Source organism: Ooceraea biroi, chromosome 11 (assembly GCF_003672135.1).
Source record: "Ooceraea biroi isolate clonal line C1 chromosome 11, Obir_v5.4, whole genome shotgun sequence".
NCBI lineage: Eukaryota > Metazoa > Arthropoda > Insecta > Hymenoptera > Formicidae > Ooceraea > Ooceraea biroi.
Window position 1 is genome coordinate 3,832,714 of NC_039516.1, and position 25,436 is coordinate 3,858,149.

Here is a 25,436-nt window from a genome sequence, read left to right on the forward strand (position 1 = left end):
TTAATAGTCAATATTATACTCAATTTTTCGATTTAAATCTCGTTATATTCCAGTTTCCAAATGAGAGATGAAATTTATTATTCGTATTAATCATGAAAGAATAATATACTGCAAAGAAAGCCGTAGCTCTAGGCTAATATTATTATTTAATCACACTGGAAACCATAAAAATCTATTAATGCATTTCTCATTTAATTGATTTTCATTAATTAAGATATTGATTGATAAAAACTTGTCTCTAAAGTTGCGAATGTCAAAATCACCTGCGTTGATCTCGACGACTGAGCCTTCCCTATTCTTGTCGTCCTTGCATCTGCTCGACGCGGTCTCAGGAACGAGGCGGCTATCAATTAGGGATAATTAACGCGGGATCAGAGGGATCAGGATCGAGTAGCTTGGACCTACTGTGACATCGCTTCCCGACATCTTCGCAGCCGCCTCTCGACTTGTCTCGCGTCGAGTCCCGTGCACGCGCGAATACCGGGTGCTAATTAGTGATCCGTAATACCTGCAGCACAGGCTGATCGTGACGCAGGAACGATAAGCATGGTCGGGATAGCGAAGACGTGACACGCCATAATTTCACGGTAGTGAGAACAGAGCTACTCGTGTTGGTAATTGCAAGATATAAAAACAAACTATTCTAAGAAAGAACCCATACTCTTGTATCCACTTTATCGTACTCTCGTTATTTTTCATGATGGTATTACGATCGTGGAGCATCAAACATGTTTAACATGGCATCATAAAAATAATGTTCCTCAAACACACGCAGCACTCAGGATGGATGATATCTTTCATGGACGTTATACTTTCGCGAGATAAACGATGCAAAAAATAAGTTCAAGGATTAAGCGTATGTAGAGTGCTTTGAAGCGTGGGATTCTTCGCGGAATACGTTATACTTGAAAAATACGAAATGAACGTTCATAAACATGTATTCTCGTCGAATTTATGCTATGCATTTTATTGCCACTTTCAATAAACGATGCTGTTTTTACGATAAAAATAAAGTAGAGAATATACATTTCAATACCAGTTCGAAACCATTTCGTGAATAAAGAAGAAAAATATTTACGCATTCTGTAAAGAGTGCTCGCGTTTCGTAATACACCCAGTGTATAAGTAGGTGGAGAAGCGACTTATATCTCGATGGGATGGATAAAAAAGTTCATGTTATCTGCATTATCATTATCTTTACGCCTCCCGCCGATCCACGTAAAATATAGCGTGCAAGGTGGATACATAAAGATGAAATCTTGCGAGCACGATCTCACTAATCCGGTAGGTGCAAGTACCTGCGGTACTTGCATGGATACGTGTATCTCACGAACGCTGGATCTGTGCGTGTATTTATTTGCAAAGTCAACCGTATTTAAAGTGCCGAGAAGATGTTTTAACACAAGTCGTGTGTCCGAAAGCGTTCTGAAATATTGTCTATGTATCTGTTACCATATCCACCCACATGCGCATCCGCTCCGACATCAGTTATGTTAATCGTGGCGCTCTTATTCCCGATAAAGTAACGGAGAAACCGTTTTGGGCAATCGTGAGCGGATCGAATTAATTACAAGCGTTAGGATTATCATGTGGACACACAGTTATTGAGGTACTGAAACCGGATCTGCTATGACTTAAATGGACGATATATTAATCTGCGCAATATATGCCCGTGAGAATTTATGTGGGATGGAAGATATATGGTATCCTATAACGCGTTACGAAAACGTCCACTTTTCGATCATTGTTTATTGAAAAAGTATCGGGGCACTGCTATTAATGGGTAACACACCCACAGAAAAGATTTCTGGACTTAATGCTATTACTCTTTAATCTATCATAAAATAAGATCGCTATAGCGACAATCATATTTATTATTGAAAAGAAGCATATTTTAATCTTGAATAGAAAATTCTAAAATTTAGATTAAAATAATCTTAGTGCTATCTCATTAATTTTCTCAGAAGGATGTAGATAAAAATTTGTAGCAAGTTCAAAATATTCTTGATTTAAGAATATTGTGAGATCTAAAAGACATCTTATTCTATTCTTGTAAGAGAATTTGTAGAATCTGCACAAAACGGCCAATATTTATGTGTTGCAATCGAAAATCGGGAAAGTGTTTCTGTTATTTACAATAAATAAGTGCAATACTCTACAAGAAATATTAAAAGATATGGAAATGTCTTATCTCGAATCTTATTTCTCAAGTAAGTATATTGTATATACCTACTTACATTTCCATATCTTTTAATATTTCTTGTAGAGTATTGCACTTATTCATTGTAAATAACAGAAACACTTTCCCGATTTTCGATTGCAACACATAAGTATTGGCCGTTTTATCCGAATAAAGGACGCAGAAGCGCCGAGTCGACGAGCGACTGTGAGAAAATGATGCGTCGACATCGACAAAGCCTACTATAAAGTGGCGCTAATATCAAATTATTCTACATACAAGAATATATAAGCATAAATTTGTACATGTTACTCTTGTCTCAAGACAGTAAGACAATCTTATTTAATTCGAGAGAGAAGAATAGAAATTACTGATTTAAATTAAAAATTGTTTTATTTTCATATTTTTTATACTTGTAATACGATTAAATTAGTCAAGAATATTTTTCGTCTTGTTATCAGAAATCCTTTCTGAGGGTGCATTATCCGGGCAAAACGCGATATTGATCTGATGTCGGAAACATATACGATTGCAAGAGTAATGCGAAAAGAGACAAAAAATTACAAGAATAAATATATAAAGTAAATTTTTCTAAAATTGCAAACATAATATAAATTTTTTAAAAAGAAAGAATAAAAAATTATACGACAGAAAGTTGAAAACGTTACGTATGTGTACGTGATTTCCGAATAATATTCTTTCTTAGCGTCTTCTCGAATCGTGGGAACTTTCTCCATCCAGCATCGTAAATTTGCTCGACGTGCAACCATTCGCGTCCATATTTGACTGTCTGCGAAAACACGTTCTGGCATTCTTCCGTCTGTTCGGTTCGATCAAGCTCACATTCCAATCTCGCATCACACGCACACTCGATTTTCTTCCAACTTTTCTGCTGAATATTTCCAGCAACGTAAATTAAAAAAGGTTAGTCGCGGAACCAATAATTTGCCGATACGTATTCGTTAATTATGATTAGATAAAATTTGCGGCATGCTTTATAATCCGTCTTGATAATATATACGTCTAAGTCAATAACGGGGAGTTAATTCAGGGCTCTCGCGCGCGATTACTTCGCATTCTTTTTCCCCCCCAAGTTCACCGCAAGATCTCCTCAACGTACAACGTGATAAAGCCAGCCGTAAAACGTGGACCGTGCGATTATGGTTTTGTTCTTCGCTTCCACGATCCGGCTAGGTCACGTATCTCTTTTTGCACCTTTCATCTCTCATCTTTCATTCCTGGGCAACAAGACAAGTGTGCATCTCGAGTGCGACGCGTCCACTATTTAGTTAGGATGATCACGTTCGGCCTCGGTAAAAACTTTTGATGGGTATAATATACGGCGTAGCATCCGCGGCTGATCGCGCTGAATCGCCAGTAATGCAGCCTGTTAATTGTTTCGCACGATGCGTGCAACGATCGCGATGTGGATACGTTTACCACGTTATCACAGATAATTATCATCCGCGTGCCGAACTGCAAACCCCGCTCGTGAGGTATTAAAGGGTTACATAATGCGTCCCGATCGTGCAAGAATTTCATTCCCAGCATATCGTGTCGCACTTCGCACATTGGCGTACCCGAACGATCGGAATGCCGGATTCAATGAATATTTATCGCACGCGATATCTATGCTACGCCGTACTACAAATATCCAATCGCAAAATATGACACATACGAAACGGGCGAGCGGAATTTTCTTATCACTGCAGCGCAAGTTCTTAATTATGCAAGTGTGACGTTTTTTTGCACTACTACTTTCGGATCTGCAGCATTGCATAATTAAAAAAAAAATCAATGAAATCTCAAAATGTCCTGCACGTGTAATTATTTCTGTCTATAATTATCCTGTTTTTGTGAGAATATAGTCTAGTAAGAAAGAAGACATCTCTCATAAATGTCTTTACGCGAATTAATCAGTTCCATGAATCTATGAAATTGCGATTGGCGTAATCTCGGCCAATTTTCCGTATCCGCGCAGTTATTTCGTCGTCTGCCGTCTCTTGAGCCAAGTGGCGAGACAGATGCTTCTAGACGAGGCGAGCAGGGATTCTTTCAAGACCACTTTTGCCGCGCGTTGCGATCCAATTACCGGCACGACTCGACGCGTCCATTTAACGTAAAGCGTGCGTTCTGTTTTCCTGTTCCAGTCACAACCATGGTATGACACTCGATTGAGGTAGCCAGTCTATAAACGACCGCCAGCCGCCGCCATGAGCAAGCTATTTCAATTTCTGGTTCTCCTCCTGTTGGGTGTCAATGCCAGACGGTCCGACGTGGACAGCAGACCTGCTGATGACGCGTACGCCGGCCAGCAACGCCGTGGCCTCCACAAGTTGAATTACAACAACAATAATAATTACAATCATCAGTCGAACTCACCGTATCAGCCGTATCAGCAACCCCGGGAAAGGAAGCCTAACATCGTGCTGATCCTGACGGACGATCAAGATGTTGAATTGGGTGCGTAAGCCAACAGCACCACCGCTTGTTACATACGCGTCGGATTATTTATTACGCCATATTACCGATATAAATGCCCACGCAGAACATAGAGTCACTTTGTTTATTGCGTGCAGCAGCCTGGCGCGTCTTATCTCGCCGTTGCGATATTCGTCTCGCTCTTCTCGAGAGCCCCAGGGCCCTATGAGCGCTTCGAGACACCATGTCATGTATAGCCCAAGAGAAACGCGCGTAATACGCAATCCTATCCGTAACGTTCCATGGTAGCGTGTGTTTATTTCGTTATAATATCGGCCCGCAATTTGTCTTTTTATAATCGCGGACTAAAGTGTGTTCGGATAACGTCAAGATCTTCACGGATATCTGGAGTCAAATTAGAGTTGATCTCTTTTGAGAGTTGGACACCATCTTTCTCTGTGCTTTCTCAATGTTGTCAATATTAAATTAAAACACTAAGATATACTTTGCTTGAAAGTTAACGGTGAAAAGATGGTCTAACTTTCTCAAACTTTGAAAGTTGTGTGAAAGCATTTCGCAAATTTACAATACTCAAATCCGCTAAGAGGAATCCAACTCCAGGATCCTAAAGTTTATATAATTCAAATTTGCGGAACATTACTCAGCAACTCGCCGCATGATGGACATCAATGAACTCGCGTCAGCACAGCAAACATGCATCGGACCGACGCGATTAGGCGATCGCGGATCAAACAATGGCGTGTTTCGGCGCGCGCATGTGGATTGACCGAACAAATATTTGACTATATCCAAAGTGGTTGGCCCGATCCCTCCAGGTTCGCTGAACTTCATGCCAAGGACCCTAAGGCGAATAAGGGACGAGGGCGCCGAGCTAAGACACGCATACGTGACCACTCCCATGTGTTGTCCGAGCAGGAGCTCTCTACTGACCGGTCGTTACGTTCACAATCACGAGGTCTTCACGAATAACGACAACTCGCCAGTGAGGGAACCTCCGCCGCTTTTCAGGATACTCAATCGACATCGTGATGATAGGCTGCGAGTGGATCGCGCTCGTTCTCGAGTTCGCGATACCGAGGAACGCGCGAATATTGGATGATTCGCCGCGGCTCGCCGTGCAAATAACAAGTCTGCGAACGATTTGCGATTATTGCGCGTGCACCGAGATCGGCGGTTTTTCTCGCAATGCGGTTTTTCTTCATCATCGGAGATGACGATCACGTTTCTTCGCCGGACAATCTTGCTATTGCGGTAAACGTTCTTAAGTCTTTATAATGGCCCGAAGATCGATGATCGATCATTAGGTCGCGATGTTAAGTGTATATCGATGATGCAACTGAAGTCATCAAAGAAATCCAGAAGTTTAATCTTTCGAAGTCTTTATTTTAGACACAATATTGTGTCTCTTATTTTCATCAACTTTACGATAATAACTTTATATTATGGCAATGCTTGATTTTAGATGAGATATTCTTCCATTTCGATTCCAGTAAGTTTCCAGATTGGATCACATAAAAAATCATAAGTATGCACTTTAATTATTTTTTTATTAATTATTTATGCAGATCATGTCAGTAATTTATATTACTCGGACATGGTATCAAAAGTTGAAGAGCTAATCACGAGGCGCGGAATGCGCGAGTAATAGAATCGATCCCTAACAAACTCAAAAGAACGGCACGTTACAGCGGTCCTCCCGCGCCGACACGCGTAAATCCTGATCGTGCGTTTGGTATACATATGTTGCGCGATATCTGACGTCACTTCCTGGGTGGAATAGTAGGAACGAACGCGCGCTGAATTTAGCACAATCAGATAATGTAACGAGCGCACACGTGCACACATGGCCGATACTCTTGACTTCGCGTAACGTGCACGTACGCGTGTTACGCACGTACGCTTAAATGATCACGCCGGTGCATCTGTTGCTCTTAAATTGCATGGAAAATCGCCGTCTGCAAGGATAATGATACTGCAAGGAAAGATATTGCAAAGAGATTTCGTAAAAAGCTGCACTTCTGTTATCCATAACAAACTATTTGTCACAGTAAACTGTTTAAGTTCTGATAATTTTTTTAGCCCAACGGTGTGAAATATTGACGAGTAATTTTTGGAATTAGATATGAATAGCGAAATGTAAGTTTACGATAGCGAATATGCAAGAAGAATACATTTCACAGTCGAAATGGGCACACCGGATTGAGCGAATTTAACGCGAGGAATGTTTCCTGTCTCGCATTGTGTCTACATGTATATCCGCGTGGTGTGCATTGGCGATCGTGATGGCTGCTTCCTGCGACCGCTTTGATACCGCACATATTCGTCGGTTAATTACTCGAACGTGCCGGACGTGATTTGTGTATCGCTTCAATTTGCGCGTCCGTCTGTTTTGTATAATTCCGCTAAACAGTACGTGCGAGAAATGCTTTTGCAATCTGCTACCTTCCGCTCCGCGAGCATAATATGAAACAGGAACATGGAAACGCGGTATCAGTATCTGCAGGATACTTTACAAACCTACATTAAATTCGGAGGTATCGTGCGATAACTTAAAAAATGTCTTTCTTTAAACAGAGTTTCCGATTTTTTTTAAACAGATATTTAAATTGTAGATACGGATAACGAGAGCTTGAAATAAAACTTGCGGGAATAGAGATCATATCCGTTTCCTCTTATCTCGTCATAAAACACGGTGCAAGTGATGTATCGCAAATTGCCCCACTGGTAACAAAAGATCTGGCAAGCATTGTCTAATCCCGCTCGACAATATTGCCTCAAGGCAATGGTAATTTGCAATCTGTGTTTCTATTAATAGTACCTTTCGTTGCAACGCGAGCACGGTCGAAGATCGAAGACGGTCGCGGACGAAGAAAAGGATGAAAATGGCATCGAGCCGTTTCCAACGACCGTCTGTAGAGAGTGTGGAGTGTGAAGATGAGAAACGACGAGGCCACCGCACGTATGATGCTACGTGTATGAAGCGACATGTGGGCGGTTATTGTTCTCGTACGAGAGACCGACGAGATTTCGAGGGAAAGATTTCCGAGCGAGAAAGAGAGAGAAAAAGGAAAAAAGAGGGAGAAAGAGCATGGCGCGTCTCAACAGCTACGAGAGGAGAGATCGAGATCGTATCACTAGATCCCGAGCGGAAACTCGAGGACCCCGAATGAATGAACGTGCTCCGTTCGCGAGAAGAATGAGATAAAAGGAAAAGGGGAGAAAAAGATGCAGTCCTCTCTCTTCCCTCTACACAACAGATACCAAGAGCCAAGAGTAAGATAAATCGGAAATTACGGAACGCAGGACTGTCAGCACGAGAGGAAACGACCGCCGAAATGTCTCCCATGATGTTTTTATCAGCTGATTTAACGGCTCGATGATTCCGCTGCGCACTCGTCCGCGAATCGAATGATAATTCCGAAAGTTTAAAAGTTTCTCATAGCAAGTGCGGGAAAACGGCACAATGCATTTAAAATTCATTTGTGATATTTATCGAATGTAAAATTCTTTTGTCCGATTTTAACTGGCTGTGTAATTGACAGATTACCATTAAATTCATATTTTATTATATGTATAATAGATAATAACTGATAAAAATGTAAGTTGCACTTTACCTCGTGCCGTTACATCACTACGATGACAGTATCTGAAATTTTATTAAGCCGTACTAAAGGAAATTGTTTAGTGCACAAAAAGTTAAAGATTTTAAGAAAGACACAGAAGGACGTGAATTATTTTCACAATCAGAGGCACGAGCGTGTGCATGCTGACGGGATTATGAAGTAGGCGTAGAAAGCTCGATAAGCGTCCTGTCTTGACGCAGCAAGGTAATGGATAATCGGTCACGCGTAATTAATGACGAAGGAGGGCAACGCGCGAGACTGCTGCAGCATCCACGTCGCGTCCGAGAGGATGACGTAAAACGGGAAAGAGCGAGGGACAGAGCCGACAGTCAGCAGACGAGTCTGAGTGGAGAGGCAGAAGAGACTCTCGCGAGGGAAATGACGGAACGAGGGACGAAGAAGTACGAGAGAGAATGCCAGACTGCCTGGCGGCGTAGGCTTTATCAGCCTACGCGACGCGACGGCTCTTCGAATCGCTCGGTCTACGTGCGTACATGTACACGTACGTAGCGTAGCTTCTTTCCTCTTTCATCGTCTGCGTCGGCATTAACGTATGAATGTGGCATTAGCAAAGCGGCTGGAGAAAATAGCGCCTTAACGGAAAATACAGTGCGTCTTCGAGGAACTGGGTGGATGAGATGTCTCTGGTGAAGACAACGAGACGTTTTCAATGAATGCATCCGGTGCACGTAGCGCGCGACTCGCGAAAATCCGCGGGTCTTAATTATTTCAGCGCCAATACTCCTGATTTTGTACGACACGTCTTTGTACTTTAATATTTTATTAATACATTCCGAGGAAATCTTGTCATACATTTCCAATAATCAATAGATAAAATGGTCTTCATAATTATTGAGATATATATTTTTTTACACGCTCGTATCGTATCGACTTCAGGATATGTATTCACCGTATCATATTAAAGAATTTCTACTTCAACAGAATTTTTCCTTACTACGTAATAACATAACGGAATCAACAGGAAATGAACACTCAAGCATAATGTGATTATGCATATGATTATTGCTACGCAGACAATTTTGGCACACGTGTCGTACTGACGACTGCAGAATCAAATTCTCGGAATCAAGTTCGTTTTTCGATTTTGCTTGAAACGCGTATTCATAAAAATAACATTGGTATCACAAAAATTGTGAGCATTTTAATTTCAGTTAAAGAATATGACGGCAATTGAAGTTGATTAAGTAATTACGTTAACCTTGACTGATGCTCGTAAAATTTGCATAAATGCGTGGAAGTTGATACAAAAGACAAAGTGCTTCTTAGAAGTCTTAGAACTTATTAAATCACAAAATATTAATTGCTTGCAGCTTCGTAAAAACGTAGAAGAATTTTTTATCTAACATCGTAGCAGTTCTGAACAAAACGCTAATAACAGTCAACGTAAATCAGGTTGCAAATCCAAGAATCGAGAATCTCAAAAAATGTCAAACGGGTAATAATGCGCTGCGAATGTTGTCTTTGCGACTTGTACATAAATTTATACCATGGTATAATAATTTATAAATTATGAAATATACCCGATCTTTTAATAAGACAATTTATATGCCATATAATTAAGATATACAGCTTGACACGACTTAATGTGCACGTAGAGAGTCGTTCCACGAGCCGCACAGTTACGCGGAACGTTGTAAGGAAAAAGAGGCATAAGAGTTTATGTGCATTCGTTCATGTTCAGTTAATTGCTAGATCGCGGTCGAGCAATTAAATCCATTAGAGCAAAATTACCTGTTAGACGTATTCTACAGGTATAGAAAATTACGTTGAATTTGCTATATACTTGTCACGCACAGTTTTCCTCCCTCTCTCTTACTTCTGCTTGCTTTACATCTTTTCTTGCAGCAAGTAATATTCAGCAATCCACTGATTCCCTACCGTCAACATTTGGCTCGTTCGCGCCGAACCTTATCCGTAATATCGAACAAACTTTTTCACAGGTATATTCTTGATTACACGAGGGATAGCACAGACTATGGCATGGCCGTGCCTGTTCTTAATTAACCATACATGGATCAGTAGGCAAACATCAGCCGTCAGTTCGTTTGAGCTTTGATTCTACGATGTGATCCAACAGGAACTAACTGACGCTACCAAAAAGTTTTTTTTAAATAGAATCGTAATACTAAAGCTGAGATTAGCAATTATAGCTGAAAAGCAAATTGCTACGTTAATTAATATCTTGTGTACGAAGATGACGAACGAATTCCTATATCCGTATCGATGGCGATCGGTAATATCTTGCGCGATAAATTTCAAGATAGAAATAGGTGAGGACGGGCTTATATTATCCTCGAGCCTTATAGATGTTCGAGATAATCGCGATTTTTATGTAATTTGCTGTTGCTAATTTTGCCCGAACAAAATTGCTGAACGATGTTAAACTCCGACTTGCACAACGAGATCTTCATGACGTAATTACGCGTCTATACTGTAACACGCGTGTTTCCCATAATTATTTCTCGCAGGAATAACGTTTCTGCCCTCGTTAACTCTGTATATTGTTCCAGTGTATAATTTGGCGAAAAATTTTACGGAAGTCGCGATAAATACGCGTATTATATTTCAGCCTTCTGGCTGAAAGGAAGGATGGGCTGGACGTATCGCGAATTCAATTCACCCATAAATGACTTGCCTCGCAACGTCAATCATAAGCGCGACCATCCCGACAATAATAATCAACTGGTAGCAGACGCGAGATAAGGGAAAGATCCTTACGATGCACGCGACGTTTGCATGTATGATGAAATAAATCAGGGCCCATTATCTGGCCCATCGTAATAAGTGCGTAATGACAGCGGTCCAGACGCCGGCGGTGATGTGTAACGACCGTAAGGAGAACACTTCTGAAGAAAACCCTGCCGACACCCGACATGACGCGGTATTGTTTCAAATGACTGTAGGAAGCGCGATTATCATAATACGTACTTGTGCTCGTTAGCATGCTCGCGCGGCAAATATTCTGTTTCGCAACCGATAAATGGACGTCTTTGGTTTCCGGTGTCTGCGTCTCGAGCAAAAACGACGATGATTCACACAACGCTGCATTTTGACGAACGAGAAGAAGGAAAATTACCTTTTGATTACCGACTGCTAATGTTTTTCCGAGTTAATATCCAATATATTCCCAGTTGTTCATAAATATCGAAAAACTATTGGTTCGACGTCTTAGGAAATAAAGGCCATTGGCATTCAATATAATTCCCCTTCTACTTCTTTATTTGGAGTCCGCGTGAATCTTGCCAAGTGTCGTTAAAGTCTCCGCGCGATCCGCTTACTGCAGCAAGCTTCCTCGTCGGTTTATTTTTCCCATCGTTGATACGTACGGGATTTATAATGTCTTATTAAGCCATGTACAAACCGGTGTGCATGTACAAGGTACCGAGTAACGACTCGCGGCACGATTGGAGCGCAACGAAAAACCCCGATTCGTCATGCGAGTCTTTTTACAGGAACAGCGTTGTTCAGTGAACGGCTCGTTAGACGGTGACGGCAATGCAGAAGCATGCGATGTACCTTTAAATCTCGGCACGAAAACGTTAGCACTCGGTTGTAACAAACACGAGCCGACATGCAAACGAATAAATGATCGCCGACCGAAGCGCACCACGCTAGAATCCGAAAAGCGGGTTAATGCTCCCGCCGCACGAAACAACTTCCTAAAATAATCGTGAGCTTCCTCTATATACCGGCGATTCTGGCGCACCGCGATATTCTAAATTCATTTGCGCACTGCTTAACTCCGGTAATTTTAAATAGTACCGTTCACTCTCTTCTCGCCGATCGCAGAGTGCATTAACTCTAAGTGACGGAAACGAACCGATATCTGATTTTGCATATGAAGTTTTTCATTAATAGGTAATCAGGATAATTGAGATAAGTCATTCTCACTGATGGTCTCATGTAGAAATTATTTAATAGATGTCTGTATCTTGACAATTTTCAGTTTAGATTTATCATCGACAGCTAAATAGACGAGCACTCATCGAAAACATTTTCTATCGCGACCTTTTAATTCTAAACATTATTTTCATAAATATTTCCAAGATTATATAAAAACTTCGTTAAAATAAAATTTACTTATAATTAAATCAAGTGAAGGCTTGATATATTTTATTCGAAGTTTTACTTCAGCGCGAAAAATCTTCTCAATTTTCTATACAATTGCAACTTATTTTAAATCGATTTCAGACTTATGGGTTTTTAAGAATGTACGGGTTGGTTTGAGCAGTCCTATTTTAATTTTATGCTCAGACAGGACAACCGAAGCGTTTCTTTGGCGAAGTCATTCGCGTTTAGCTGACCTATATTCCTCCATAGAGAGTATCCGCTGCATCGACCGCTTTCATCGCTTCGTTCTTGTTTCGTTTTGTTCGTCCTGACTGAAACTCGGTCCGCGACTGGCGCCAGAATATTACCGCGCTCCGTCGTCCTTCTGCTGCCTCCTTTCGTCGGCCATGGACGACTTTGCGATTCTCTTCTTTTACAAGCGAATATCTTCCGAATACTCGTCGCTTCGAATTTTAATTTGTACACCGGCATTCTTCATCGTGGAGCTATTTCGTCTTGTGCTTCTATCCCTCCTCGAAGCAACAGGTGCGATGCGTAATCGACTGCAATCCTGATAAATCGCTTCATGTTTCATGTAGATAACTTTCCCGGAAATGTTATTCAAAATTCAATGTCAATAGTATCACGGTAACCCGTATTCATACCATACAAGATCATGAATTTTTCATGAACGTATTTTGTCGCTCTAATATTTCATATTTATCGAGATATACATTACTATATAGTAGAGAATCTCTCTTTAATTATAGCTTCTTTAAACAACTTTATGTTTCTAAACTGAAATTTGATTGACTTACTTTATTTAATAACCGGCATTAATTAACTTTCCATAAGCAATTTAAGATCAATTTTCTTTTAAATATATTTGAAAAATTAAGGGAAAATAAATTTTTATTATTCCTCCGCACCTTTACTTAGATAAAAATCTATAATTCTTGATATTAATAAATAAATAACTTTACGAAGAGTGCTCGTAAACACTTTCCGTCATCAAAAAGTTAACTTCAGGCTTCAGGATTCAGCAAGAAACTTTGGTGTCTGCATTATAATACAGGCGTGCATTTTATCGTAAAATTTTATGAACATTTAACAGCGTGTACATTCCATTCATGGTGTGTGTGAAGCTGGCGTATCATTTCGCGGAAAATCATTAATTATTGAGAGTTCTGGCTCCCTTTTTAATAGTTCTAGAGTTCCTGATAGGTTAAACACATAGTTCTGGCCATTAAAGCGAAAAAATCGCACAGTGCAAAGTGAGACGCCAACTTCACGCAGCGTCTCACTTTGTCCTGCGACAGTTTCCGCCATAATTCCGGCTAGATTTTAAAAGATCTACAGTTCTACATGAGTTCTAGAAAGAGTTCTAGCGAAACAAATTTGTTTTCATCTTTTTATAATTATTAAAACTAAAAATTGTTTAAGGGAATGACGACTGGTTAATTTCAGAGAGTTCTGTGCTTTATGAAATATTTCTCGTGTAGTTCTGAACATATTTAACCATTTTCCAAAGAGTTCTGAATGCAAACATTAACAATTATTTAATAAAAAATTTTAATCGTCCGAGAAAGACGTATCTACGGAGATATGGGTGAGAAGCTGGTCGATTTTCGAGAGTTCTGTGAAGACTAAAACAGTTCTCGTATAGTTCGGGACATGTGTAATGCCTTTCCAAAGAGTTCTGATAGGAACAACGATTAGAAAATTTTTTTTTAATTATTTCACCCGAAGAGTGGACGTTTTCGACTTTACCAGTGAGACGCTGGCCGAAATGTCGGAGTTCTGGCTTTCCTAAAATACTTTTATAGTTCCGCACGTACTTATGATTTTCCTACAGAGTGCTATGTATGAGAGGTGCATAGAACTCTTTAGGAAATTCATAAGTACCTTCGGAACTATACGAAAAGTATTTTAGGAAAGCCAGAACTCCGACATTTCGGCCAGCGTCTCACTGGTAAAGTCGAAAACGTCCACTCTTCGGGTGAAATAATTTTTTAAAAAATTTTCTAATCGTTGTTCCTATCAGAACTCTTTGGAAAAGCATTGCACATGTCCCGAACTGTACGAGAACTGTTTTAGAATAAGAAGAACTCTCGAAAATCAACCAGCGTCTCACTGGTAAAGTCGAAAACGCCCACTCTTTGGGCGAAATAAGTTTTTAAAAAATTTTCTAATTGTTGTTCCTATCAGAACTCTTTGGAAAGGCATTGTACATGTCCGGAACTATACGAGAACTGTTTTAGAATAAGCAGAACTCTCGAAAATCGACCAGCGTCTCACATACATCTCCGTAGATACGTCTTTCTTGGACGAGAAAAATTTTTTATTAAATAATTGTTAATGTTTGCGGTTGGAACTCTTTGGAATATTGTTAAATACGTTCAGAACTATAGGAGAAATAGTTTAGTCTTCACAGAACTCTCGAAAATCGACCAGCGTCTCACCCATATCTCTGTATATCCGTCTTTCTCGGATAATAAAATTTTTTTATTAACTAATGAATAATGTTTGCAATCAGAACTCTTTGGAATACGCTTAAATACGTTCAGAACTACACGAGAAATATTTTAGTCTTCACAGAACTCTCGAAAATCGACCAGCTTCTCACCCATATCTCCGTAGATACATCTTTCTCGGACGATTAAAATTTTTTATTAAATAATTGTTAATGTTTGCATTCAGAACTCTTTGGAAAATGGTTAAATATGTTCAGAACTACACGAGAAATATTTCATAAAGCACAGAACTCTCTGAAATTAACCAGTCGTCATTCCCTTAAACATTTTTTAGCTTTAATAATTATAAAAAGATGAAAACAAATTTGTTTCGCTAGAACTCTTTCTAGAACTCATGTAGAACTGTAGATCTTTTAAAATCTAGCCGGAATTATGGCGGAAACTGTCGCAGGACAAAGTGAGACGCTGCGTGAAGTTGGCGTCTCACTTTGCACTGTGCGATTTTTTCGCTTTAATGGCCAGAACTATGTGTTTAACCTATCAGGAACTCTAGAACTATTAAAAAGGGAGCCAGAACTCTCAATAATTAATGATTTTCCGCGAAATGATACGCCAGCTTCACACACACCCATTCATGTGTAAAAAATACGCTTTGCATGAATATTATGCTCGCATAATCGCTGGCAAAGGCAACCGTTGTGTGCTCTTCCGCACACTAATTATAACATTACGCATTAATTATCTCATGAAATCAAAGCCAGCGTGGCAATAATGCGCGATACATACACTTAGAATCCGCTGAATGCCGAGCGCGGAGGGCTCAAACGATTGATTCGATTAACGCCGCGCGATAACGTCGATGGCGTCATTACTTTAACGAATTCGCGGCATGGGGCCCAATAAGCGCAAATTACCGATAATTAAAGCGCAATCGCGACCGGATGCAAGCAGGCGAGGCAGCAAGGGTCCTTTATGCAAATCGCGCGAATCCGCATGATCCTTTAAACCTGTTTCGTAAGAAACGTGGCCGGCTATCAAAAAAGAAATTGTTGCATCGACATTATCACAGATGACGATCGCGAAAAGTTCGAGTCGCCGTCGCGAACGCACGATTAATCAACGGGGGGAACAGGGAACCTTGTTTAATTCCGATCGCGCCGTTCACGCGAGCAAAAAGAGAAACGAATCGCTATGATTACGTGGAAAGAGCGACGTAAGTTGAGAGAGGGAAAGGGCTATCATCCGGATATTTCTCTTTCCAGGTGTGGATCATCTAGCTAGAAAGATTGAATTAGATTTTCTAATTTATTTCTCGTATCTTACAGTCATATGTACATACACTGGATATATCGAAAATTGTTAATAATCTTTAAAGATGTGTGAAATGAGCAAGAAAAAAAGCGATTGATTTCGCAACAGTTTACTCCACAGGCAAGATTTGTATTTAATGGACACCGATCGTTATATTATACGTAATGGACCGTGACAACGTTCGCGGTCTTTTATTAAGACATTATCGATTAACGCAAGAGCAATCGACCACGCGCACGGTGGTCCCGCAGAAAGCCGTCTCGCCCGAAATCGCTGTCATATAACTGTTATAAATAAGCATCGATATACGCGCCGGGATGTGCACGGAGATACCTCGATAGACGGGTACGGGAAAGTAGCTGTCGAGGGAGATCCAAAGAAACGGCCCCGTCGTGGTGCCTTTGAATTAATTATTTGAGGACGCCCCCCGTATGAATAATTCAGATTTTTCGGACGGGATGAATCTTGACCGCGATATCTTTACGCGAGAGGCAGAAGCCGGGAAATGGAATTGGCTTTTGATTTACTGCCGATATCACCTAGCAAAGTGTATACTTTGTGGATTTTTCGCTTCGACTTCGTGCCAAGAAGATTCGTGCACGAAGCTGCAAATTCTCTGATTTTCCGTTTGGTATTTTCCACGCCACGTAAATTGCATTTAGAACTATCGTGAAACGCGGCGCCGTGGTTAGCAATGGTAATTTATTAACGGTAATTTAATAATGGATTATATTAATGTTACTGAACACATTGCAATTTGCATCTATTCATTAAAACTTTTAAAATCTGTAAAATTTATATTACTTAAGGTAATAGCAATGACTATGAATATTCAAAAGAATATTCGTCTAGTATCAAAATATGCGCTGTTGATCTTTATTGTCTTGAAACAAGGCAATAAACGTCAATATTCGTGCATACGTTATATTATATCGGTGCGACTCTTGAGGTGAGTAAACTGACACGTATACATGATTCATGTACTACTCTCTCGAGTTTGTCTTTAATAATCCTTCTTTCATCGCGTGTTTAGTCCCACTTGACTAATTCCACCTTCCGCTTTCGTCGTGCACGTGTATCACCGAAGTGCTAGGTGGAGTAGTCGATTTGTTACATGAGTCAGTTCCTGTGACGAGCGGAGCGTGTCCAAAGCACATTAATTATTATTGTCATACTTTGAGGTACCGGAAAAGCTCTTTTTTCTTTATTAATCTAACATCTAACGAATGTGTCACGTTTCGTGTTTATCGCTCGTCTTAAATGTAGAGTTTCGTGCGTTAAATTACAAATCACGCGAACCGCGATCGGAAGGAACGTCGGTAAATACCGTTTTCAGTCAAGTTTTCAGTACCGTACTCAGAATAGTCAGCATCAATTTAGCGTGAAGGAGGAAGAGAGAGAATTGAAAGGATAGATTTATACAGCAATTTAACTCATTAAATGGAAAACATGATAATTTACGCGCTAATGTCATTTTCAAAGCATTGAACACAAACGATACGTTGCGAGCAAACAAACAAATTATCTATAATATAATATGTAATATTATAATATGTCTCGTATTACTGAAACGTTGTATATTTCTTTGTCTGGTATCGTCATATTATCCAGTACCTATTACAGAAAAATGCTAAAGGAAAATCACGACGAATCCAGTTTTAATCATGCGTCCCAGCTAGCAGGAACCACAGGCGCCCGATTTAATTCCCACGATTTTACACGTTCCAGGATACTTCGGCAAGTATTTGAACAAGTACAACGGCTCGTACATACCGCCGGGGTGGCGGGAATGGGGCGGCCTTATAATGAACTCCCGCTACTACAACTACAGCGTCAACATGAACGGCAAGAAGATAAAGCACGGCTTCGACTACAGTCGGGACTATTACCCGGACCTGATAGCCAACGACAGCGTGGCTTTCCTCAGACAGAGCAAACACAATTTCGCCCGGAAGCCGGTAATGCTAGTCGCGAGCTTCCCGGCGCCGCACGGCCCAGAGGACTCGGCGCCGCAGTTCTCGCATCTCTTCTTCAACGTCACGACTCATCAGTGAGTATACGAATAAAACGTTTCCCAGCTGCATTTACACACGCGAACGCGACGTTATGCAACGTGCCACGGTTCGACTAATAAAAGCAAAATGTCCAAGTAATGAAAAATTTATCCGCGAATCTCACGCTCCGCTTCTGCACGATGCTTCGGCCTAATCAGCGATAAACCCGTGGCACGTACGTACATTCGATCGCGGACGGAATGCTACTTTCCGAACAAGGAAGTCATAAATAAGCGAATTGCCCCCCGTCGAACCTGTTCCGCGAAACTAATAAGCGTACTCACCGTCCAAGCCTTGTTGCTCTATAGCTTCATTAGGTTCGATGTGAAATTTAATTATCGCGAAGCTTTCGGTCTTTGAGTCCGACGTAGATAACATTTACGACCTTTGTGTAAGCGTGTGGTATAAATATATCGCTTTACGTTATCGCGTACGTACGTAAGATTAATTAATGAGCGGGAAAGTTTCTGCGGTCTCTAATCTTGAGTGATCATCTAAATAATCAATCGAACTTTGATATATAGGAAGGAAATTAATGGAAAGTGCCTGGCATCTGTTTTGAAAGCATAAGTCATAATTTTCACGCGATTCGTTTAAGATTAACGTTCACGCAAATCAAAGTCATTATTGTAGAATTTTTGAAAGATCGCGCAGAAAAAGGACTACGCGAGAAGTGATGCGTGCTGTTCCATCTTGAACACCGTATAATCTTGACGAAGAATACACTGCACATTCTTCTCTACTTCGTTGTTTTACGCTCGTCATTCGCTGCGGTCTACGCGGTCTCGTCCTGCGAGGATTTATGTTTCTCTTTCTCTGATTGCATTTTGCGATGACTTCATTATTCTACGGCCAAATGACATGCAGCAACAAAATTACGCAATAAAAAAAAATATTGAGTTATCTTTTTTTATTATATTATCTAATGCACGCGGATTTGATATATAGTCATTTCTGGAAATTGAAATGTTTAAAACATTATTCAATATTACATTTAACTCTTTAAACATTAATATAAAAATGTTTGTTTTAAGTTATGTTTTAAGTTAGATTTTATTAGCATTCAAATAGGAAACACGTTTTTCAAGCTAGAATCTTGGAAGCTGCAAAATGACATTTGAAAGTGATCTCCCTTGACAAAAACTGACTGTTGCAAAGACTGGTTAACTACCTGAAAAGATTTAGAGGCGATTATCACGTGTTGGATGTTATTCCGGACTCGTACCATTGATATCGGAGCTGGTTCATTCGATGCTACCATGACAACTGCAATTTTATCGAACTCAGGCGACCACACATACGCGCACCTATTATTTTTCGTTGTTGCGACCGTTTTTCCATCCCCGATAAGCGATGCGACGCGGGGACGCGCACGACACAATAAGGATTGTCCCGGCGCGGAAAAACGAGAACACGAGAGGACGACCCTCCGCTCGACGAGACCGGGCTCTGTTCCGGCACTTTTCATTCTTCCCGAACAATGCGGCGCGTGCACCGTCGCGCCGAACGCTGGTAAATTCGCGCGTTTATCTCGATTCGCGTAAAATCCATCGTCTCGCGGCCGAAACACACGATGAAACGGAGACCGACGACACGAGCGATATCAGGCGGAGTGAAGGGCGACAGGTTCCATATGGTCCTAGACCCGACTATGGACATAGACATCCGCAGCCGTGGCGGCGTCATCGTGGAGTGATAGAGTGCCCTAGACCACCGAGAGCGCGATGAAACGCGCGTGAAAACGCGCTCCACATTGTGTGGCCGTGCGAGGTCTGGTATTATTTTGTATATACACACGCATATACACACATATATACAGACACCTGAGTCTGCGGGAAGAAAAGGGTGGCCCTAGTATGTCTGACAGTGTGTCGTCCAAGTTCGGAACAAAGGTGGAACGATAGCGAACGCGTTAGCTCGGTCCCCGGTCCCTCCTCGACGAAACTTTGTTCCCTGCCCAGATACGACAAACTGCTGACTGGACGACAGCTCAGCGAAGTAAATGTATGTCGGCTGCTTCTCTCATTTGTCCGTCTCAAGTAATCTTGGATTGTAATTATATTTTTTCTATTAATAACTATTCGACGGGTATTAATAGATTATGTATGAATATTTTGTGAGATATATGAGAGAAATAATACTTTAAATATCAATAATACTTGAAAATATTCAATTTTTTAAATTAGATCATCTTGGAGCATGGAAATGAAAGTTTTAGATCGCGCAATTTCCATCAAAATGAATTTTACTGCATTAAGAATGGATTCTTGATACAAAACTCTCGGTTTCGCGGTAATTTCCAGTGCCAAATTCTACACACGCGAAGAAAATAGCGAGCCGGCGCGACGCCCGTCGTCGGCGTCATCACGTCGCGGTTGCACGCTCGTGTTGTCTCTTGCCACAGCGAATAAAAAGAGCTTTTGGGCCGTAACTGTGCTGTACGTTTGTGACAGCGTGCGATTCATTACCGGATTTCCAAGACACGCGAACAAAGGAAAAACTCGCTGAAATTTTACCTTGTTTTGCGATAAACGGACGGAGCATTCGCCGGATGATTTATCGCGCTTGCCGACGGTCATCACAGAGACGTGAAGAATACGAGAACTTCGTTTAATGACTCGGGCACAGACATCCTCGACGACGCTAAAAAGAAAGCTGCTCCCGTGAGAGATCTTAAGTGTGACATTGAGGTTCGTACTCGCCACGTGTATTCAGCGCTAATTACGAATGTCTGGCTCTAAAGTAAGATATATCGTGCCCTTAAAGGCGAAGAGCTTGTGTGTGTGAAGCTGGCGTATCATTTCGCGGAAAATCATTAATTATTGAGAGTTCTGGCTCCCTTTTTAATAGTTCTAGAGTTCCTGATAGGTTAAACACATAGTTCTGGCAATTAAAGCGAAAAAATCGCATAGTGCAAAGTGAGACGCCAACTTCACGCAGCGTCTCACTTTGTCCTGCGACAGTTTCCGCCATAATTCCGGCTAGATTTTAAAAGATCTACAGTTCTACATGAGTTCTAGAAAGAGTTCTAGCGAACAAATTTTTTTTCATCTTTTTATAATTATTAAAGCTAAAAAATGTTTAAGGGAATGACGACTGGTTAATTTCAGAGAGTTCTGTGCTTTATGAAATATTTCTCGTGTAGTTCTGAACATATTTAACCATTTTCCAAAGAGTTCTGACTGCAAACATTAACAATTATTTAATAAAAAATTTTAATCGTCCGAGAAAGATGTATCTACGGAGATATGGGTGAGAAGCTGGTCGATTTTCGAGAGTTCTGTGAAGACTAAAATATTTCTCGTGTAGTTCTGAACGTATTTAAGCGTATTCCAAAGAGTTCTGATTGCAAACATTATTCATTAGTTAATAAAAAAATTTTATTATCCGAGAAAGACGGATATACAGAGATATGGGTGAGACGCTGGTCGATTTTCGAGAGTTCTGTGAAGACTAAAACAGTTCTCGTATAGTTCGGGACATGTGCAATGCCTTTCCAAAGAGTTCTGACAGGAACAACGATTAGAAAATTTTTTTAAAATTATTTCACCCGAAGAGTGGACGTTTTCGACTTTACCAGTGAGACGCTGGCCGAAATGTCGGAGTTCTGGCTTTCCTAAAATACTTTTATAGTTCCGCACGTACTTATGATTTTCCTACAGAGTGCTATGTATGAGAGGTGCATAGAACTCTTTAGGAAATTCATAAGTACCTTCGGAACTATACGAAAAATATTTTAGGAAGCCAGAACTCCGACAGTTCGGCCAGCGTCTCACTCTTTTCTGTCTTAAAATGCAGTTTTCGAGCAGTTTTAACTTTTTTAAATTATACAATGTCGCTGGTGCATAGAACTCTTTAGGAAATTCATAAGTACCTTCGGAACTATACGAAAAGTATTTTAGGAAAGCCAGAACTCCGACATTTCGGCCAGCGTCTCACTGGTAAAGTCGAAAACGTCCACTCTTCGGGTGAAATAATTTTTTAAAAAATTTTCTAATCGTTGTTCCTATCAGAACTCTTTGGAAAAGCATTGCACATGTCCCGAACTGTACGAGAACTGTTTTAGAATAAGCAGAACTCTCGAAAATCAACCAGCGTCTCACTGGTAAAGTCGAAAACGCCCACTCTTTGGGCGAAATAATTTTTAAAAAAATTTTCTAATCGTTGTTCCTATCAGAACTCTTTAGAAAGGCATTGTACATGTCACGAACTATATGAGAACTGTTTTAGAATAAGCAGAACTCTCGAAAATCGACCAGCGTCTCACATATATCTCCGTAGATACGTCTTGCTCGGACGATTAAAATTTTTTATTAAATAATTGTTAATGTTTGCATTCAGAACTCTTTGGAAAGTGGTTAAATATGTTCAGAACTACACGAGAAATATTTTATAAAGCACAGAACTCTCTGAAATTAACCAGTCGTCATTCCCTTAAACATTTTTTAGCTTTAATAGTTCTAAAAAGATGAAAAAAAAAATTTGTTTTGCTAGAACTCTTTCTAGAACTCATGTAGAACTGTAGATCTTTTAAAATCTAGCCGGAATTATGGCGGAAACTGTCGCAGGACAAAGTGAGACGCTGCGTGAAGTTGGCGTCTCACTTTGCACTGTGCGATTTTTTCGCTTTAATGGTCAGAACTATGTGTTTAACCTATCAGGAACTCTAGAACTATTAAAAAGGGAGCCAGAACTCTCAATAATTAATGATTTTCCGCGAAATGATACGCTAGCTTCACACACACGAAGAGCTGTTAGTCCAAAAATACAAGATGGAAATTATTATTATTATTATATTACTGCATCGAAAATTGCAATGCGTTACTTGCAAAGGAAACGTAGAAACCAATTTTTGTGCTTTACATCATGCTGTTTGATGCTGCTAAATCACAAATATTAGAAAATTGAGAAATTTCAGTTGACATGATTTTGTCGAAAAATTTATGCTTTAGAATTTCTTTTTTAAAACTTTTATTTATATATTTAACTAATATTTTTGCATTTAATGTTTTTTTTTTCAAGTCTGCAATATGTAGATATCTGTAAAACATTGTCTCTCAACTCTCCGCTGTGAAATTTCCCAATAAAATAGAGAGGAATTCAACGAAAATGTCAGTTTGACAATTCTATTTTCTGAAAGTAATTCTCCTGTGATAGAAATCTCCTTAGAAATTTTTAATTTATTTAACGAATACAGAAATTATCGGGATGCAAAACAGAAAGACGGTGAAAAATACTGATAGAAGATCGCGGCGATGAAGAAAGTCCGCGGTATGTTATGTCATGCGTACACGCTGCATGCTTTCACGAAATCGGTTAACACCTCGACGTTGTAAATTATATTTAATTACGGTGCGACATCATGACCATTTACGCGGTCGCGAAGCGCCGACCAGCGTTTTAATACCAAGGTTTTCATTCCGCTCGCTCGTACATCACGCCATTCTCGTGTCGTGCCACTCAAAAGCTAATCGACAGAAATTAATGTGTCGGCCGGCGTGCACAGTAACGTGCTTTCACAGGGCGCTTTTATCGACTCGCCTTTAAGCAATCACTAGCCGGGCGCTAATCTAATTCCCCTCCGATCAAAGGATATTAAGTGCATTATGGGACAACTATTGTAGATTAATAATGGATGTTTCATTTTCATGATAGTTTACCAATAATAGCTCCTGCGGGAATTACGTCTATATTTATTCAACTGGATTAGTCTATAACTCTATTACTATAACGGAGCGATCGACAAACTCGTTCTTTTAAGTGTAGTACCCTCATGATTCGCCAATCATCCTTCGTATTTCTCTTGAAACAATAATTATTTGCAGTTGTTAATAAATATATTTATTGCAGAAAATATTATAAACGAGGATTGAAATTTTTTGTGACAAAATGTAAATTGCCTTGCGACATAAATTTATAGTCATGAAACTCGGCGAAGTATCTACGCGATTTCTTAAGTGTTAATACCTAGCTCGCCGTGATTCGAGGCGCCGGATAAAGACAGATAAAGACAGTTCGATCATTTATGCATATGAGCTACGCTGCATAAACATGTGCATAAATGTGCTATGTGTGTGGGTTAACGTCGTCGCCGTCTCGTACGTCGACAAAGGAATCGAACTACGTGTTTCGTAACATCACATCTTTTTGCGCAGCTAACTCCGACGTTTTACAATCCGTGATTTTCTGTCATTGAACAGAAGGCTTAAACTCCAACACAGATTCATATTTTATTATTAAAAATTGCGGATCACCAATTTGCAGTAAAATGGATCTTTTAGAGTTTTTATTTTTTTAGAATATTTTTCAAGAAATTCAACATTGTTCCTTTGATTTTTATATCTTTAAAAGAACTGTACAAGTAGGTAATTTGGCACAATGTTTTATGACCGTGCGCTGTGTAAAAAAAATTCAAGGATTTTATTTTATTGTATCTGAAAATTAAAAATTATTTTATTTCGGAATTGTTTAAATATTTGTAACAACGAATATATAACGATATGTGCATCCACTTTCTGTCACGATGGAATGCCTCGTACAATATTTATCAAACGAGCATGCGACTGTTTCCGACGGTGTCCTAGATAGCAGAGAAGTATCTTCCGACACGGTACGAGAAAGGGACGAGTCCTCCTCTCTTGCATTTGCAAATTTTACAAAAGAACAGCCTACATGCAGTGCACGGGCACCGAGGTCAACGGAATGGAGTAACATTTGCTTTACCGTTTTTGCATACGTGAGACTAGATACGGTAAACGTAATGTTTTATCGCTAGCATGTCAATGTTGGATTTGAACTCTCGCCATACGGAACATTTATGAGCTTCAGTTTCCTCCCGTAACAATGCTTGAAAATTTCCCATCGCTTTTCCTACCTTATGTCATTCGAGTGAGACAAGAACCCTTTTATTTGAGTTTGATACGCATTCTCAAACTGATCGCTGTTAATGTAATTGAATTGAATGTAATGTAATTGAAAAGCAGTCAAATCAGTACGAGTATTCGGAAGATACGACAGAGGCGTATTCCGGAGAGAACAAACGCATAGATTAAATGTATGTTTCTTTAAACAAACAAGTATTTTATTTATTTTTAATACTTATTACATGATAGAGTAAAAATCAAAGTTTCATAAAGAGAAAATTGATATAAAAGTTCGTGATAAAATATTAGATGCTATTTATATGTATTATAGACTCAATTATTATTCTACGAAATATTCGCATCTTATTTCTGTCGCTAATTTGTCGATACAAGTCTCTTGTTCACAAAAGAAGGTAACC

At 39.9% G+C, this 25,436-nt stretch overlaps 1 protein-coding gene across 1 annotated transcript in view; it reads left to right on the plus strand.

Annotated features, from left to right (window-relative positions):
* Positions 1-25,436, plus strand: part of LOC105288155 (extracellular sulfatase SULF-1 homolog) — a 64,916-nt gene that overhangs the window by 27,641 nt on the left and 11,839 nt on the right. The window contains exons 2-5 of the mRNA XM_026973814.1: positions 4,330-4,642; positions 5,437-5,603; positions 11,718-11,894; positions 17,780-18,150. Of these exons, the coding sequence (XP_026829615.1) occupies positions 4,393-4,642; positions 5,437-5,603; positions 11,718-11,894; positions 17,780-18,150 (965 nt within the window). The 5' untranslated portion in view covers positions 4,330-4,392. The remainder of the gene's footprint in view (positions 1-4,329; positions 4,643-5,436; positions 5,604-11,717; positions 11,895-17,779; positions 18,151-25,436) is intronic.